This window comes from Calliphora vicina, chromosome 1 (genome assembly GCF_958450345.1).
Source record: "Calliphora vicina chromosome 1, idCalVici1.1, whole genome shotgun sequence".
Classification (NCBI taxonomy): Eukaryota; Metazoa; Arthropoda; class Insecta; order Diptera; family Calliphoridae; genus Calliphora; species Calliphora vicina.
The window spans coordinates 104610897-104629982 of NC_088780.1; the positions used below are offsets into that span (position 1 = coordinate 104610897).

Consider the following 19086-nt stretch of genomic DNA (forward strand, 5'->3'; position numbering starts at 1 on the left):
CTCCAAATATGTTGGTGGGTATAAAAACTAATGAATTCGATTAAATTCGCCATCGCCGTTTGGTATTAAGATAAGCGAATCCATCTAATTCTCCAGGACAAATTACAATTACCAAATATTATGCTATAAAGAAAGATACAAAGCTGAAAATTCTAATTATAAGCTACTAGGTTTTAAATCAACCTTAAAATATAATTCTATATAGAATATTAGTTAATAAAATGTTGTTTTCGTGGATAATGTTTCACTTGAGCACTTAATTAAAGAATAATAAAAATAATTAAAATTTGCTACTTACCACAGTATTTATTCATGTTGTTTTGTGCTCTTATCTCCCGTCAAATGTGTTGTAAATTAAATAATAAAATCTAAAAATTATACTTAAAATTAATATTTATAAAAAAAGTAATTATAATTATTAAATTCTCACGTTTTTCCCAAAATCTTCTTCAAATAAAACTAAGAAAAACAAAAACCACCAAATTAGAAAAATCACACTCAAATGATACTATTATTTATTGTTGTTTTTTCTTGTTTAAAAAGTTTTTTTTTTTGTTTTCGCAATTATTAAAAAAAGTCAATTTATCTGCTTTAACCAAATACGTTAAGTACGCTTTTTAAACAATTTTGGCAAAATTTTGATAAATCTTTTTTTATTTTGTATTTTTTCAAGCGTTTTGGAATTTTTAATATAATTTTTGATTAGTTTTTTTTCTGAATTTTTGTTTTAATTTTTCAATACAAAAAAATATTGAAGTATTTTTCAAATGTTTGCTTAAATAGGCAATATGACATTTCCATGTAAAAAGGCAACAAGTGAATATATTTGATAATACGTTGACAGTAAGTCCTTTAATCCTGTCATACTAGAATTTCGTGATGGAAACCGACAATTATTCTTCGGTTTTCGGTTTTTCCTTTTTGAACTATTTTTTACCAGACAAAAACTGCCTGTTTCACGTTCCACTGTTTCATTATAAGTTATATTTCCAACTAAATTTATCATATCGCCTGACATGTAAACTATAAATAGTGTTATGACTGCCAGAAAATATCATTTGTCAAATAATTATCATTAAATATAATTAAATGGTCATCACAGAGTTTTCAACATATGAGCAAAATATTTTAAATGATTTTTGTGTCCATAATATCATAATTTTGAAGAAATTTGAATTTTGTCGGTTTTACTCCCAAGACAATTCAACTTTGAACGATGATATGAGTCTGTGTTGGAGTCCCAGACACACAGAATATATATATGTATATACAAATACCAAAATACATGGCACTCCATTCTCATGAATTATGTTTTTGACAACCGACTTAAATTTTTAGAATAGTTACCTATTCTAGTTGTTATCTATGCCCAGATAGTTCCGGAGCGAACGCAGACTTACTATAATAAATAAGAAACATAAATTTAAAGGTAAATACTAAAAATAATAACTAAGACTGTTATATTCGACTGTGCCGAATCTTATATGTATACTCGCCACCAATAGGTAAATTATGGATGGCAACCGAACTTCAGTTGCGTTGAAGAAGGCAACCACAAATTTCTGGTTGCAAATTTGGCAACAGAAATGATAGCTGCTAGTTGCCATCTGTAACATAATTTATGCAACTGACAACGCAACTAAAGTTCGGTTGCCATCCATAATCGACCCATAATACTGAATTCAAGTCATTTTCTGATGGAAACCTTGTATGGAGACTAGGGACAAATGTTGACCGACTATTTTTCGACATGCTTTACAGTATAATTTCAGAGTACTTAGAACAAATTTGTGCAACATTTTATGAGGATTACCGCATAATCAACATAATTATGACTGCTATTCCGGAGGGACATTTGCATATGGGCTAGATAAAATCATGGATTGATATCTTATCAACAGAGAGTATTTGTGGAAAATTTCTCTTTTCGTTTGGGCCCTATCGAGTTTTCAACAAACAGAGACAGACGGGAGGACATAGCAAGATCGTCATAGAATCTTATGAGGACCCAGTATACATACATATCGTCACCTAAAATGCAAAATAACGTAACATCACTTTTCATAAGTTTATAGGAGAAGCAAAAAACGATATAAAATGAAAACTACTTGAGATATTGAAACAAAATTTTCAAATTTGAATTACAATGACTCTAGAAATATATTTTATGAAAAAAAAATATTTTTTTCAAAGCACACTTTAAGATATGTGGCTTACGTTTTTTTGAATTGTTATTTTCTGAAACAAAAAAACGTATCATCAATATAAATTTTTATGAAAAAATAAAAACTTAAACAAAAATATTTTTTTTTATTTTAAATAAAAGCAGTATCTACTTTTTTAATTTTATTATGTTTTTTTTTTATTTTAATTACTAACGACTACTTTTTTAAACTAAAAAAGTTTCTTCATTAAATTTTCATTAAGACTGCAAAAAATATTCAATTGCAACAAAATTTCTTAAAAAAATTAGGATACTACCTAAATTAAGGTAAAAACGATTTATTAATTAATTACTCAAAGCGTATACGTTATTTTGTTCAAGAAAATCATATACTTGATGATACTTTAGTTTAAATTTTGGTTATAACTTGGTTATTTTTGATAGTAAAAGTTTAAAATTTTGTACACATATGTAATATGATTTAGTGAATCGTAATCAATTATAAAATCAATTTCGAATTTTTTGATGATACGTTATTTTGCATTTTAGGTGACGATATATATACTTATGTAGGTCTTTTAAATTAAACACATTTTCATATTATATTTCGAAATTGAAAATATTTATTATTTTCTCATGATACTGATTTCTTTCTTTTAATTTTATTTAGATAATTATTTTTATTTATTTATAATTTGACTATCAATTTATTTAATAATATTAATTATTATCATAAAATAACATGTACAATATTTTAATTGTTTATTTTTTTTAATATAGTATGTATATAAAATTAATTCCAAATTATCACAAATTATTCAGGGATTTGAGATGATTTTTTTTTGTTTGTTTACGATTTACAATTCAAAAAAATATAAAAATTTCAAAGAATCTAATAACATTACAAATAATAAATCTTATCTATATTTCATTTAAAATCAAATGACTTTCAATTCTATATTAAAATTAAGATTTATAAATCATATTTAACAATAACTTTGCAAAGTTGTCTTTAATTTTTTTTTTACTTATTTTTTTGCACTAAAACTTAACATAACAAATACACACATAATTAACAACATTTAATAAAAATAAATATTTTCTTTTTTGCAATTTTGTTGAAAATATTTATTTTACTTAATTCAATTTTCTGTTTCATATAAAAATTTTTGGATTCTACATAAAAATATACATACAAATTATTTTGGTTTTAGTTATTTCTTTTTTTATATTTTCAGTTCAATTTATTAATAAATATAAGTTTTGCAAATCAATTTTAACAATTTGAATAAAAAGTTTTTTGTTTTCATTTTAAATGCAAGTTTTTTTGTCAGAAAAATATTTTTTGCACGAATTTAATTTGTATTATTTTTTGTTAGTTGTTAGTGGTATTATTTATTATTGTTATTATAATTTTTATTATTATTATAATTGTGTTTCTTACAGACTAAAGTGCTTTATCATTTTGAATGTTTTTTTTTAATTATTTTAGTTTTTTTCTAATAATGTATACATACTTTAAAATCCTTAGTATTTTATTGTGATTTTCTTAAAATTTCAAAATGTTTATGTCTTTTTCAAGCAGCCTTATTCGAGAAACAAGTTCCATTGCAAGATTTTGAAATGTTTGATTAAAAACTTAATAGTTTTAAATTTGTATTAAATTTCGTCAAACTAATGTATAACGGACAAGGAAATTACTGAAAAATGTACATATCAATTACATTTCTACAATGGCATAGTTGTATTTTCCATGTGTTTCAAAAATAAGCTCAACTTTTACTGGGAATAAAGAAAAAACATTACTTTCGTTATTGAGAACATGAATCATTTATAATTCAGTGTTTGAACGTAGACAAGGCAATCTATAAAAGATAGCTTAAATATCATAAATGTATTGTAGATTTTTTGTAGAACTTAAACTCAAGAATAATGTGATTTTTTAACAACATCAAATTGTTTAACAAGATCGTAAAATTAGGGGGACAATTTATCATCTATAAAAATCTCGAATAAGACTGATTTCTATTACATAATATTAAATAAATAATCATACGTGTACTTAATATGCTAATTTTTTTTATTTTTTAATTGCTTTAAACAATTGGCATGTAGTAGTTATAAAATTATTGGTATTGATGAATGAACAGGTTTGACAAGTTCCACAAACTTATCAAATAGGTTTTCTAAAGAGGACATATACATTTTCTATTTAATAAAACAATGAATAATTTATATGTATACCAGACTGAAATTTATTGAATTCGTTAAATTTAAATGTGAAATTTGATCTTAATTTAATTATTTGCAGTAAATTTTCCACAAAAAAATCGATTATTGTAATATTCTTTTGTCAGTGAATTAAACCATCGGTGTTTGCCATTGTGCCATGTTGCAAGACTATTTTTGACTATAATTACAGGGACTTTAAAATTATGCCACACAGCTGGTCAAACAATTGATTTATTGAAGGGAAAGTTTGATAATATAATAATCGGTAAAATACAGCACATCAGGCAACTAGTTTAAGCCCCTTCCATGAAATACTCACAAAGCCATTAACAATATTGTTGCATACAAATTAATATCTTACTGGGATCAAAAATTGAGACTTTACCACCACTCAGAAAGGGGAAAGGGAAGAGTATTCATACGAAACCGAAATATTACAGACCAATTATATTATTCATTTTAGAATTCTTTGAAAAATTTGGTAATGTTGACTTGCTTTCTGCCTCCTAATATGTTCATATGGCTCAGGTTTTATCAGTTATGTGTCAGGCCGTTTTGAAAGCAGAAGCAAGATTTTATTGTAAAATGTAAAAGAAAACTAATGTATGTATATTTAAAAAAAAGCATCCAGATAAACTGTTCCCTCTAAAACAATTTTATATTCAAGATGAAAATCAGAATAGAGACGGAAGGAGAGAGAAATGCGAATGATAAAATTATAGAATGATAAAAATAAAATTGATAGAATAATATAAATAAAATTGGTGTCTTTTCACACAAACATATAAGTGATACAATAAAATACATGGCAATACATTCCCACGAATTAAGTTTTTGACAACAGACTTAGGTTTTGGCACTCAGTTACCTATCTAGTTGTCATCTATGGTGGGTGTACCTAAAAATGTAACTATGTTATTAAATATAGCGTCTAACTTGTTTTAATTATTGGTTTATTCATTAAATTTCGAGAGAAAACATAAAGCATACATTTTTTTTGGATAATTTTGAAATGTATTATCATCTCGACTCCTGATATGAAAAAATTAGATCCATTTCCTTTTGAGAGCAAGTTTAGTGACAATAGTGACTTTAAATTCAATAACAGAGTTAAAACGATAACAACAAAGAAAACGTTTTATAAGAAAATATGCTAAGACCACTAAAAAAAACAAAATAAATAATAGAAAATTAGCTAAGTCCCAAAAAAGAACTTATAAGGTAGCCAACGCTCTTCTTCTAAACTGTGATTTTTTATCATTATAAATCATGTCAAATAAGTAATAAAACTGCACTGACAGACTTCTAAAATATTTAAAACAAAGAATACGTATGTTGGGTATCCTGTAAAATTTATGAACAGGGACTTATCACGTTTGCAAACTAAGTTACCACTTTTATAGAAAGAATTTTGAAAAATTTTTTTATATTGTGCATATCTAGAAAATAAACCTTTTAAGCCATATATGTTTCATCAATATTGATGGACAATAACATACTTAAAAGTGTACCAAAAAAAAAACGTGTGGCCTATTTATATATAAGAAAGATATTAAAGCGACTCCATTTACGAAAGGAATTAAACTTTTTGTCTCGATTGGTAAAAGCATATTTTCGGGGTTTAATTATGTGAAACAATCGTTTTATTTTTAACAACAAATAAGAATCCTTAAAATATGCTACACTAACTAATAAAAATCCTTTTTATCATCAACTCTGGTAATTTTATAATTTATAATTGTAGTGGTTGTTGTTGGTAGTGGTTTTCATTTGTCTGCTATTGTTGTTTTTGTTTTAATTGAGCATTATTTGAATAATGTTTTATACATTAATATTTCATATTTCAATTATACTTTAATTTTTGTTTTTGTTACAAATATGAGATTATTTTTTCTAGCTTGTTTTGCAATTTTACTGTGATTATCTTAAAATTAACATCAAATTGTTTAATATATGTATCTTTTATTTCTTTTTTGTATATTTGAATTGTTAATTATTTAATTTATATTTAACAGTATATTCTTACCCTTTTTTTCAATTGTTTTTTTTTCGGCTAACTGGTTGATTTGTTTACAATGTAAATAGTAGTGATAATAAATTCAATTCTTTTCATGGAGCTTGATAATCGATGAGGCTGTCATCATTAATCGGTGGCCGCATAGTAAACCACGGTAGATTTGCGACGAAAACCCAAATTGAAAAATGATGTTTCAGATTTTTTACGTTCGTGCTCATGATCATTGCCAAAATAGGAAAATAAACGACCGCCACCACTGCCAACTGGAGGAGCTCGTAAACTGCTGCTATGGCTGCTGGAATGGTGACCGCCGCCAACAGTGCCACCGCCCCCAGATGATGACAGGGAAAGACTTGAATGCTGGGGATGTTGTTGTTGCTGCTGTTGGTGGTGGTGATGTGGTTGTTGTAGTGATTGATGATGATGTTGTTGCTGCTGTTGTGGTTTGTTATGATTGTTTTGTATAAAACCAGTAGGCGATAGATCAGTCATCTCACACGGCCAGAGGGTGACCGAAGATGGGACCTTATGTATCCCGTCCGATAATCTATAATGGTGGGATGCTGACCGGCTAACGAACCGTGGCGAGGACCTCGACCCCATCTTTGTTTTTGTTTATTTTTATTATTTTGTTGATGATTGTTATTTATTTTGATATTTTCGTTTAGAAAAATGAAAATTTAAAGTAAAATTTTATGTTAATTAAAAGTTTTTAAAAAAATATTTTTAAGTTGAATTTAGTTAGTAGTCTAGTTCATTGCAAATATTAAAATCCTAGTATTTTACAAAATTTGTGAGAAGTCTGTTGAAATAAGACGCATAATTTTTAAGTTTTTTCAAGTTATATTAGCGGCATTCATGATGTGGAACTCTTGGCCTAGTAAAAAAGCAGAAGAGCAAACATTTTGTTTTTAATTTCTGCTAATGTGCTCTTTTACTACATTACCAGGCAAAGTACTCTACATTGTAAATACCGCTATTGTTCTTATAAGTATAGAATTTCTAATTTTTTAATTTTTTTTTAAGGAAATTGTTATTATTTTACAGTATAAAGCACATACTTATTTCAACATTTCTATTTTTTTTTTAATTTCGAATTAAAAATCGTTTGTTTTTTTAAATTTATTCTTGTTTATAGAATTTTTACTGATTTTACTGATAAAATGTGTTGTTAAAAAATTATGTAGTTACTAAAAAAATAAATTATATTATAAAGGAAGGAATAAAAATTATACAAGAAAAGCTAAAGTTTTTTTTTTATTTACCAAAAGCAGTGAACTATTTACGCGAGTGTTTGAAAATAGTAGGTGATGGAAAAATGGTGAAGCATTAGATATAGTAAGTAGTATAAACAGTCTTTAGAGGGTTTTAGGTAATAGAATTTTTAAACTTACAGGAAGATGAAATAGTATCAAAATATTTGTTTTATATTTAAAAAAAATAGTAAGCAGACACAAAGTACCACAAAAGGAATGCAATACAGAACAAGAGTATAATAAACTACACACGATTACACACGATTTCAAAAATATTTGGTTTATAATTCAAATAATAGGTTAATGAAGATAGTAACACTACTCAAGAACGGTTGAGAGAAGGAGAGAGAGTAAATCTTATTTGAATATTTAAATTTAGGAAAGAAACTTTGATAATGAAATTTGATTTACAGGAACAACTTTATTAATAATAAAACTTTCTGTGGACAATTTATTGACAAAAAATTGTGTCGAAAAATATGCAATAATAATGACAATAATTTTTTAAGAAAATTGATCTAAACTTCTAATTTGTTGAAAATATGTATCGATAACTGAGGAGCTGCAGAACAAAAGGTACTTTTTTGAAAATTTTGGTAAATTGAATACCAAAAAATCAATTTGTAAAAAAATTAGAAAATGTACCTTTTGATCTGCGGCTCCTCAAATATAAAATGTTATTGAACATTTATCGATAAGCATAGTTTTTCATAAGAAATGTATCGATATCTACATTCATTGAAAATTATCAATAACTACATATATATGTATATTCTTATAGACAACTGTTCAAGGTTGGTTACCGTTACCGTTAACGCTAAGCTACCGTTACTGAAATAACTGAAATCGCGAAAATGTCGTTACCTTTAAATACCGTTACTGACCGATATTCTATAAATAATTTTAAATTATTAAAATACAAATTTTTAATTTCAATATAAATTTAAAATGTTCTATAATACCATATTGAATGTTTGCAAACTTTATTAATCGTTTAAATCAAATTGCCGTTACCGCTAAGCTACCGTTACCGAAATAACTGCAATTACCACTACCTCTAAAATACCGTTACCATAATAAATTACCAATACCGAAATAATCCAAATTAGCGTTACGTTTTTTATCATTACGAATCGGTAGCCAACCTTTCAAATTTTTGATAACTATAAATAATTTATGGATAACAATACTTTTTTAAAGAAAATTTATCAATAGCCATTAATTTTCATGGCAAATTTATTGATAACAGAAAATGTTAATAGAAAATGTAACTGTACATTTTTATAGAAATTTTTTGATAACTATAAATTTCTTTAGATAATTTATCGATAACTGTAAATTTTAAAAGGAAATTTTGTAAAAAAAAATTATCTAAACAATAATATTTACAGAAAATTTATCGATAATCAAAATTTTCATAAAAAATTTAAAACGATAACTATAATTTGTGAAGTAAAATTTATAGATAACTGTAAATTTAAAAAAAAATCTACATAATTATACATTTTTATGAAAATTTATCAATAAATATTATTTTTCATGGACAATTTATCGATAATAATAAATTTTCTTGAACAAATTATAACTTTTTAGAAGAAAATTTATCGATAACTATAAATTTTTAGATACAATTTATCGATATATAAAAACTATAATTTTGTATAGAAAATTTTTCGATAACTATTAATTTTCATGAAAAAATAATCGATAACTTTAAATGTTTAAATAAAATTTATCGATAACTATAAATTTGTATAGAAAATGTATCGATAGCTATAGCTATAAATTTTCATAAGTATAAACGAATTATCGGCAATATTTTGTAATTGAGCTATAAATTTTTAAAATAAAATTATCAATAATTTTTAAAGTTTTTATAGAATATTTATCATTAGCTATAAATTGTCCTAGACAATTTTTCGACAGATTTATCGATAATAATAAATTTTTACTGAAAAGGTATCGATAACGGCAACATTTTATAGAAAATTTATCGAAAAGAAGATTTTAAGATTTTAAGATTAGATATAAGTTTTCTAAATTTTTATTATATCATTATTATTAAAAAATTTTTTGCAATGTAGCTTTTTTTTAAAAAAAAGTGGAAAATTTGTTAACTATATATGGCCCATTGGGCTCAGTTATAATTGTATAATAATAATAAAAAAAAAAAAAAAAAAAAAAAAAAGAAGATTTCTGAATACCTTCATATTTTCTAACTAAACGATTAATATATTAAATAAAGCTTGATTAACAAAATATTGGTTATTTTCAAAATTCATTAGCAAAGTCTTTCAAATCTAATAAATCTTTTTAAAATTTGAATAGTGTTAGTTATGTTTAAACTGCAAAAAGGTTAGAAAAGTAGTTACACAAGTTAAGTTTAATTGTTGTTGTAAGCTTAACGTAAGTTAATATAATTATTTACAAGCCGTTTCGTTTTCTAGAAATTTAAAGAAGTAGTAGTTGTATTTTTGTAATCTTATCTTAAACCAAATAAAAAAAAGTAAAAGCTCACCCTTTTCGATTAAGTGGCTAGTGAAATTGAAATTTGAAAACTGTTTGTTAGGATTTTTAGGAATAATATAAATTCAATATCGTTTTATTTCGTTCAATTTATATTAAACTTAAGCGAAAGCATGAGTATTAACGGCATAATATTTTTGATTTGCATAAATTTGTTGAGATCTGGAAAAATTATTTATAATATTGTATTATACAATAATTTACAATGTTTATATATAAGTATATAGATTTGTTTTTTTTTAATAAAAAATAATATAATTTTGGAAATAATTAAAAACTTCCTAACAATAAAAAACCTAGTTGTGGTTGAGTTGAAAATTATTTAAATATTTTATTTTTTATTGATTACTTACCATTACTTCTTAATCCATGATTTTTTTATTTTATATTAATAATAGTTTTATTAAAATATTTTTCTTGTTTTATTTGTATAATAATTGAGCAAAATATTTCATATATTCATTGTTTTAATGTATTTCGTAGTAGTTCTTTTAGTTTTTCTTTCAATACCTGGCCTATCTTGTTGGTGGTGAGGCAACGACCACATCACGTCTACAAAATGCAGGGCGACTAAATATTGTTGGATTTTTTATTATTTTTTTTTGGTTTGAGTTTTAAATTTTCATGTACATTATTTAATTTATTTTGTTGGTGAATTTTTAAGCATAGGAAATCCAATAGTTTTTTTTTTGTTTTTTTGTTATTGTTTATATTATTTTTTACATGGAAAGTGAAATAGAAAAGAATTTTTAGAAGCCAAAGTTATAGTTTAGTGTTTAAGATGGTTATATTTATTTAAAAATATATATTTTTGAACTAAAGTGTTGAAATTAGGATAAAAAAAAACTAAGAAAATATTTTACGGTTCTAAAGAAATCTATTTGAAAAAATAAATTATAAGAATTTGAAATAGAATTTAGAGTGTCATTATTAGTTAAAGTTTTAAAGAGGAAAGATATTTTTAAAAAAGGTGTGCGTAATGGTATACAAAATAATACAATCGTTGAAACAGAATTTAGATAAAGCACAAAGAGAAAGTCAATATGCTAAAATAAATATTCCAAAGAAAATTTATCGATAACTAACATTTTCAGAAAAAAAAAATATTATAGGAAAGTTGTCGATAATTCTAAATTTATACTGATAATTAATCGATAACTCAAAATTGTGTTGAAATGATTATGGACGATTTATCGACAACTATATTTAATAGAAAATATCGTAATAACCCAATATTTTTATAGAAAATTCATCGATAACTATACATTTTTTATAGAAAATATACCGATAACTAAAAATTGAATTTCATTGACTATTTATCGATCATTGAAAATAGAACATTTATTAATAAAAGAAAAATTATGTGATAACTCTAAAATTAATCGATAACTAAAAACGTTCACAGAAATTTTATCGGTGACAGTTATTGTTGTAGAAAATTTATCGATAACAACAAATGTTAATAGAAAATTTATTGATAACCGAAAATGTTTATAGAAAATTTATCAATTACTGTAAATTTTTGTAGAAAATTTATCGATAACTTAAAATATTTATAGTAAAATTATAGATAACTATAACTGTAATGGAAATTGAAAAATACTCCAATTTTTTGAGAATTTAATAAAAAACCATATATTTTCATTGGAAATTATCGGTAAGAAGACAATTTCATAGAGAATGTATCGATAACTAAAAATTTCTATATAAACTTTATCGATAACCGAAAATTTTTATAAAAAATTTATACATTTTTGTAGAAAATTTATTGACTACTGAAAATTTTATAGTACAATTATCGATAAATCTACATTTTTATAGACATTTTGATCAATTACTCAAAACTTGTGTACAAACTTTATCGACAACTGAAATTTTTCATAAATGGAGAGAAATCTCCAATAAATCTGGAGCATAAATCAGGATGAATTTGACCGATGCCATGGGCTATGTTGGCTTTGAGGGCTGCTGTGGTTTATGAAGATAGTTTTTGGGGTCAGTTTTCTACTGCACGCTTCGTTATGGTCGTTTACCTTCAGCTGCTGGGTAAGTGCAGGCCCAAGTCACGACGTAAAATTCTCCAAGTTGTGCGTTTCTTCGTCGTACGGGTGTTGGTTCATTGCAAGACGAATCTAATAGATTAGAATCGCCTTTGTTCATTTGTATACTGAACCAATAAACTGAAATTTATCCACCTCACTGCGTGTAGTCCCTTAGGACGATTATGGTGAACGTAAAATGAAAAATTTGATTTGGCAAATCAAACTGAATAAATTGGCTGTCATTTATTCGACAGATGAACATTTTTGACCTTCGGAAGTCCCTATTTTCCCTTTAGGAAATTTATCTATAACTTAAAATTTTCATTGAAAATTCATCGATAACTAAAAATTTTAATAGAAAATTTATCGATTACTAAAAAAATATTAAAGAAAATTTAATGATACTCTAAAATTTTATATAAAATTTATCGATGACTCAAAATGTGCATACAAACTTTATCGATAATTAAAAACTTGTATAGCAACTCTATATATTATATCAGAAAATTTCTATACAATAGAAAATTTATCTATAACTATAAACTTTTATAGAAAATGTATCGATAATAATATAACATTTACAGCAAATGTATCACTAACTATGCACTTTCATAGAAAATTTATCGATAACGATTTTTTTTGTGAAAATTCATCGATAACTGAAAAATGTCTACAGAAAGTTAGATGCAATTTCAAATTTATTAAAGAGCAGACTTACCAAAAATATAACTACGTCCTTTTAATAGGGAAAAACAGAAAAATATTTGCTATAAAAACTTAATTGCCTTTATCTAAATTCTGTAAGGGTTTAATTTTTCTAAAAAGTGTATAAGGAATTTTTGAAGATTATGCAGCAGATTTAAAAATAAAATCATAGGCACTTACCTTTTCTAGACGTATTTGAAAATTACATTTGTTTAGTTATAGTATTTCAAATAAAATTGTAAAAAAAACTACTTTAAGCGGGTGTAGTAGGTAGTAGTAGTGAGTGAAAGTAGTGAGAAGTGAGGCTTTTAACATTAGAAACTATATTTTGCAATGAAGTATTGGGTAAAGAAAGTTAATATATATTTTTTTATAAAAAAAAGTAATAATTTTAATACCAGTAGTAGTATAGTCTTTAAATCTGCCATATCCGAGAATTTGATTATTATTTTTTTAATTTTTTTTTGATGTAAATAAGTTTTGTATAAAAGTTGAAGTAGAGAAAAACACAATACACACAAACACATATAAAGAAATGTTTAAAAAAAAAATATATTGTTTTAACATTTAGTTTTGAATAAAAAAGTTTTTGTTTTGGTTAAAAAAGAGAGCATTACATTTCCCCAAAAATATTGAAATTAAACACATTATTAAACATTTATTAAAGATTGAAAATAAAAGAAAAATCAAACGTGTTTTTCTTTTACAAACAATTAAAAAAACCAAAAGAATTTCAAACATAAAAAATAAACTCAATAAATTGAAGGTGAATTTCAATTGCAATAACAACAACAATGACACTCTTTTCTTTTTCTATAGTTTTTGTTTTGTTTTTTTGGGTTGATAAATACCGCAATTAAATTTGAAACAAAATTATCATTTTGAAATTTCTTGAAAAGAAAAGTAAGTAACACAAACCATAAATTGCTTCATATAATCATTTTGTTTTGCAAAATAAATAAAATTTTCAAACTCAATTCCATGAACATAAATGAAAGAAAAACCTAAATTTAAAAAAAAAGAAAATCATAAAAACCTAATCATAATTAAATAACTAAATTAAATAATCCTAAATTGTTTGGTAAACAATTTTTTTGTAATAACAATAAAATTTGTTTATTTTTTATTTGCTATTTTTCTGAAACTCACCTCGCGTTGTGACCCAATAAGATGATATTTCTGTAAATATAATGGAAATATCGAAATTCGATTTTTACAAGTGTTTGTTTTAGAAGCATGTTACAATAGAAAAATTGTTTAAAAAAAATTATTTTGTCTCTTATAAATATTTTCCATTTTATAAAATGTTTTTTAAAGCGCATTGTTTGTTTTAAATTGTTACAATTAAAAATTAATGAAAAAAAAACACATGCAAAATTATAGAAATTAATTAATAATTTTGTAGTTGTTGTTTTTGATTTTGATTTAATATTCAGAAAAAGGGGTTGCTTTGGTTTATTAATATAACACGATGTCATACCGAATTCTATTTCAGAGAACAATTTTTCGAAACCGCATTAAAAGCTAATGATTTTAGTTTTATAATTTTACAATATTAACATGACAATAAGATTAATATTTATTATTCAAAAATGCATAGACACAATTTAGGAACTAAAATATTGCATATTGAAAATGTAACTGAAAATTTAACTGTATAAGTTTTCTATGTGGAACCTCATACTTTTAATAGACACTATTAAAATCATTAAAGAAATTGGACAGCGATGAAAAAGTTCTTAATACTTTACAATGTTTTTTGGAAAAATTAAAAAAAAGAGCCATATTGGGTAAAAATAGTCCCCGTAGAACCCTCTGTTAATATGTATATCTCCTACATAAATAAACATAGAAATATTATATTAAATGCATCTGGCTCAGATCAATAAAGACTAGAAATCTTTTTGGTACTTTTTTGAAATTCAAATTCCTAAGGCCTAAAAATTTTATTCTTTTTTCAAAGACTTTTTTGAGAAATATTTCTTCACGGGGGACAAAAAAGGGCGAAAAACGGGTTAAAAACGGAGATTTGATATTATTGCAATTGGAAGTTTCTGATATATAAATGAAAAATTCTGAAATATAATTGGAATATTCTGAAATTCAATTAGAATATTCAGAAATATACATAATTGGAAATTTCTGAAATGCAATTGAAATTATCTGAAATATAATTTAAAATTTCTGAAATACAATTGGAAATGCGTAAATACGAAATAAATCAAAATTCAAATCAAAATTTAGCTTCGCTGCCCAATCGTAGTAAATTGAAAAGGAACTGTAAAATAAACCTGGCTATAAGTTGGTAAATAGTGGTCCAACTAAGTGATCACTTGTATTTTTAAACATACATCGATTTTTCATATGAAAATTAACTAAAACATAAAGGTGGCTGTTAGTCGGTAAATAGTGGTCCAAATGACGACAATCTATGATTACTTATATTTTAAAATCAGAATCGATTTTTAATATGAAAATGAAATGGCTATTAGCCAGTAAATAATGGCCTAAATGGGAAAAGTACAATAATCTTTAATCACAAAAATCGATATTTTATATGAAAATTAAGTAAAACATAAAAGTGGATATATTTCCGAAAATAGTGGTCCAAATAAAAAATCCCATAATCGATTTTTCAAGTGAACATTAACTGAGACACACACACAAGTGGCTATAAGTCGCTAAATAGTGATACAAATGGAAAAATTACGAGTTTTATAATATAAAGTCTGTTTTACTAATTCCATATTTCTAGATTCATAAATCTAAAAAAATCTAAAAGTACCATTAAGAATAAATAAAAGCTCCCTCTTAGAATCATGTGCATCAAATGTAATGTTTCTCGGTTCCTAATAATAGAATATTAAAAAGGTACAGATATAAAAAACAGAATTTAGTCCTCATTTTAGCATTATCACTTCGTGTGCTTAAGTTTGTGTTCCTTGAAGTATTATTAAAGAAAATTCAAAGGGTACGATTAGAAGAAAGAAAAGGTTTGCTCATTGTAATAGAACAATCGGAAAGTACCATCATAAAAAGTCCCTTTTTGTGGTTTCTATCTGTTTCTAATTTCATGATTCTAGGTTTATTATTATAAAATATTAAGAAAATACGATTCGAATAAAGTAAAAAAGTACTAATAATCCATATATGCTTAATTTCGTATTTCTGGGATCATTAAGTTATTTAACAAATATTCAAAAGTACATTTATTACGAAAAAAGTACCTAATAGGTCCTATTTTTGTGAATTGTAATTCATTCAGGATCATGTGTTATTTTTATAAATTATTCAAAAAGGTACCATTTGAGTAGAGAAAAAGTACCATGGATTATAGATCAATTATAATAAAAAATTCAAAAAGTACAATTAGATGAACGATACCTTTAAGAAGGCTATCCTTAAAGTTTACATCATTCAGAAACGAATTAGTTAATTTTTATATCTATAAGTTAAATAATTTAAAATATTAAAAAAGCATCAATTTCTATTTTCCCTCTTGAACCCTCAAGTTTGAAGTATAACAATGTTTCATTTTGGGGATTCGTTCGTCACAAACCATACAAGCCAGCATTCATGTGCTTAAAAGAAACATATGTTTTAAGAAAGTATCAATCTGTTTACCCGGATTTGTCGTAATCTACACCTTCACAACTCGAGTTCCAAATAACAAACTGTTAGTTAAATTTTGTATGACTGGAGGAACCAATGCTTAAAATTTTATACGATCCTCACAAAAGTTGGTAGCAGGATTTAGGTTCATATAAAAGTTGATTATGTCCAATTTCATCACGATATTAATTATTATAAAACAATCATGATCGTTCAAGTCATTTTCAGAGTGGGACCCTATATGGGGACTAGAGACAAATGTGGCCCGATTTTCGACATACTTTACAGTATAATTTCAGAATACTTGGAACTAATTTGAAAAATTTTATCAGGATTACCGCATAATCAACATATTTACGACCGCTCAAACAGTGTTACAGGGACATTTATATGGAGGCAAGGAGACCAAACAAAGATAATTTATGAAAAATTTCAGCCAGCTAAAACTTTTCGTTTGGGTCCTATAGTTTTTTTAACAGACATACAGACGGACGGACATTATGAGGATCTACAAATATTTTGATGTGTCACAAACGAAATAAAAACAAGTAAGAGAGTTATACTCAGCTGTGCCGAATCTTATATACCCTTCACCAAATTATACTTCAAAATACAAATTTTAAATATTTTTAGGTAAACAACATAATTTGTTTTCCAAAGTTGTTTTTTTAATTTTTTGGAAAAAATTTTTTTTTCGAATTGTTACTTAATTTTTTTTCTTTAAAAGTTGTTTTTTTTTAATTTTTCGAATTGTTATTTTAATATTTTTTTTTTAAATTTTAAATTTTTTTTTTTTGTTTTTTAATTTTTTTTGGTTAAATTGGGTTAAAAAATATTTTTTCCGATTTTGACCCATTGTAGGTCCAATATGGCCTTATATACGTGCAAAGGCCTTTGAAATATCTCTCATTAAAAACGAGGTTATCCTGGTTTTTTCTTCATATCTCAGCCATTTGTGGACCGATTTTGCTGATTTTAAATAGGAAACTTTTCGAAAGCATGTCTGACAGAATTATTGAAGATTTGGATCTCGAAGATATATGGGGTCTTCAGAAAATTGATTTCAACAGACAGCCAGACGGACATGGCTTAATCGACTCCACTATCTATAAGGATCCAGAATATACATACTTTATAGGGTCGGAAATTTATATTGTGGAAATTACATACGGAATGACAAACTTATATGTACCCTTCTCACGAAGGGTGAAGGGTATAAAAATGAATATACCACCCATTTTTTTGATGGTGGGTATAAAAATTAGTGACACGTAGTAATAATGGGAAATTTATGTCACGTTACGCAATGTCTCGTTACGTTTCATACTCCGGGATGTAAAAGAAAATCAAATAAGTTTTAATAATTTAGTAAATTGTAAAATAAACTAATGCTTGTTTAAATAATATTAAAAAATGCAATTCGCAGAGTTTTTGGATTTTGTCTCATTACGTCAGCTTTATTAATTGTTTATATTTTACGATCGAACTGCACCGATTATTTTCTTATTGTTTTCTAAATATAGAGCTACTTACTAAGATATTCAATTAATCGGGTTTCTGGTTAAATCGGTTAATCGAGCACATAATTAATCGGGGTTTAGATTTAATCGGTCAATTTTAAATTATTCGATTAACCGAATAATTTCTATTTTAATTTTAAATTGAAAAAAAACACGAATTTTGTGTACTTATATAAGCATTTTGATAATGAAAAGATCAAAGACATAAAAAAAAACAAACAAAAAATAACAAATCAACAAATAATCTTCTTTTAAAAAAAGAATATAGTTTAAATGCTTTCCTTTTAAACGATTTTTTTAGTTTTAATAAAACTTGCTTGAAAAAACTGTATCACAGATTGTAGATGTTGTAGAAATCTAAAATAAGGCATGATAAAGAATATCCAATTTCTCAGTTTTTGTTCTAAGCTTATATAAAATCCTCCATTAATGTTTATTAGGGATGCCAAACGGGACTGGGTTTTACAAATCCCGGGATTCGGGATTTTAGAAATGTAAATCCCGGGATCCCGGGATTTTTCGGGACCCCGGGATTTTTCGGGATCCCGGGATTTTTCGGGATTTCGGGATTTTTCGGGACTTCGGGATTTTAGTTAAACGTCAAAAACATCAAATTCAACAATAAAAACTATTGATTTCATTAATATATTTAAGTAAAAATATAACAAATCAAAAACTAATGCATTAAATTAAAATAAATGGTCCATGATTTACCCTAGCTCCATACAATTGTCCCCCGGAGTACTGTTTGAGCAGTCATAAATATCTTGATTATGCGGCAATCCTTATAAAATTTTACACAAAATAAGTTGTAAGTACAGTGTACTCTCTCATAAGCGGACACCTAAGGGACTGACAAATTTGTCCGCTTATGAGAGGTGTCCGCTTATTAGAGTAGTAAAGATTTATTTTTATTATATTCATTTTTAAACTATTTTATTTAAGAACAACAACATAACAAAATATAATACAAAGAAAAGTAACATTTCATTAACATTTTTACAAAAAGTAA

The 19086-nt window shown here is 25.4% G+C and overlaps 3 protein-coding genes across 20 annotated transcripts in view; 1 reads left to right on the forward strand and 2 right to left on the reverse strand.

Moving 5' to 3' along the window:
* The window catches only part of Syp (Syncrip), a 195857-nt gene extending 195535 nt beyond the window's left edge, over positions 1–322 (reverse strand). For 8 of the 17 annotated variants that reach the window (XM_065515383.1, XM_065515378.1, XM_065515382.1 and 5 more), the window contains exon 1: positions 299–320. In XM_065515383.1, the coding sequence (XP_065371455.1) occupies positions 299–314 (16 nt within the window). In that variant the 5' untranslated portion in view covers positions 315–320. Of the gene's footprint in view, positions 1–298 lie in introns of all 17 variants that reach the window. The other 9 variants (XM_065515384.1, XM_065515367.1, XM_065515376.1 and 6 more) reach the window with 2 other exon arrangements.
* Positions 1–19086, forward strand: part of LOC135963492 (uncharacterized) — a 40594-nt gene that overhangs the window by 10468 nt on the left and 11040 nt on the right. The window lies entirely within an intron of this gene.
* The window catches only part of LOC135963496 (solute carrier family 35 member F3), a 31703-nt gene continuing 19046 nt past the window's right edge, over positions 6430–19086 (reverse strand). Inside the window, exons 7-8 of one of the 2 annotated variants that reach the window (XM_065515386.1) lie at positions 14092–14121; positions 10577–10765 (exon numbers count right to left, since the gene is read on the reverse strand). In XM_065515386.1, the coding sequence (XP_065371458.1) occupies positions 10711–10765; positions 14092–14121 (85 nt within the window). In that variant the 3' untranslated portion in view covers positions 10577–10710. Of the gene's footprint in view, positions 7017–10576; positions 10766–14091; positions 14122–19086 lie in introns of those variants that run through there. The other variant, XM_065515387.1, reaches the window with a different exon arrangement.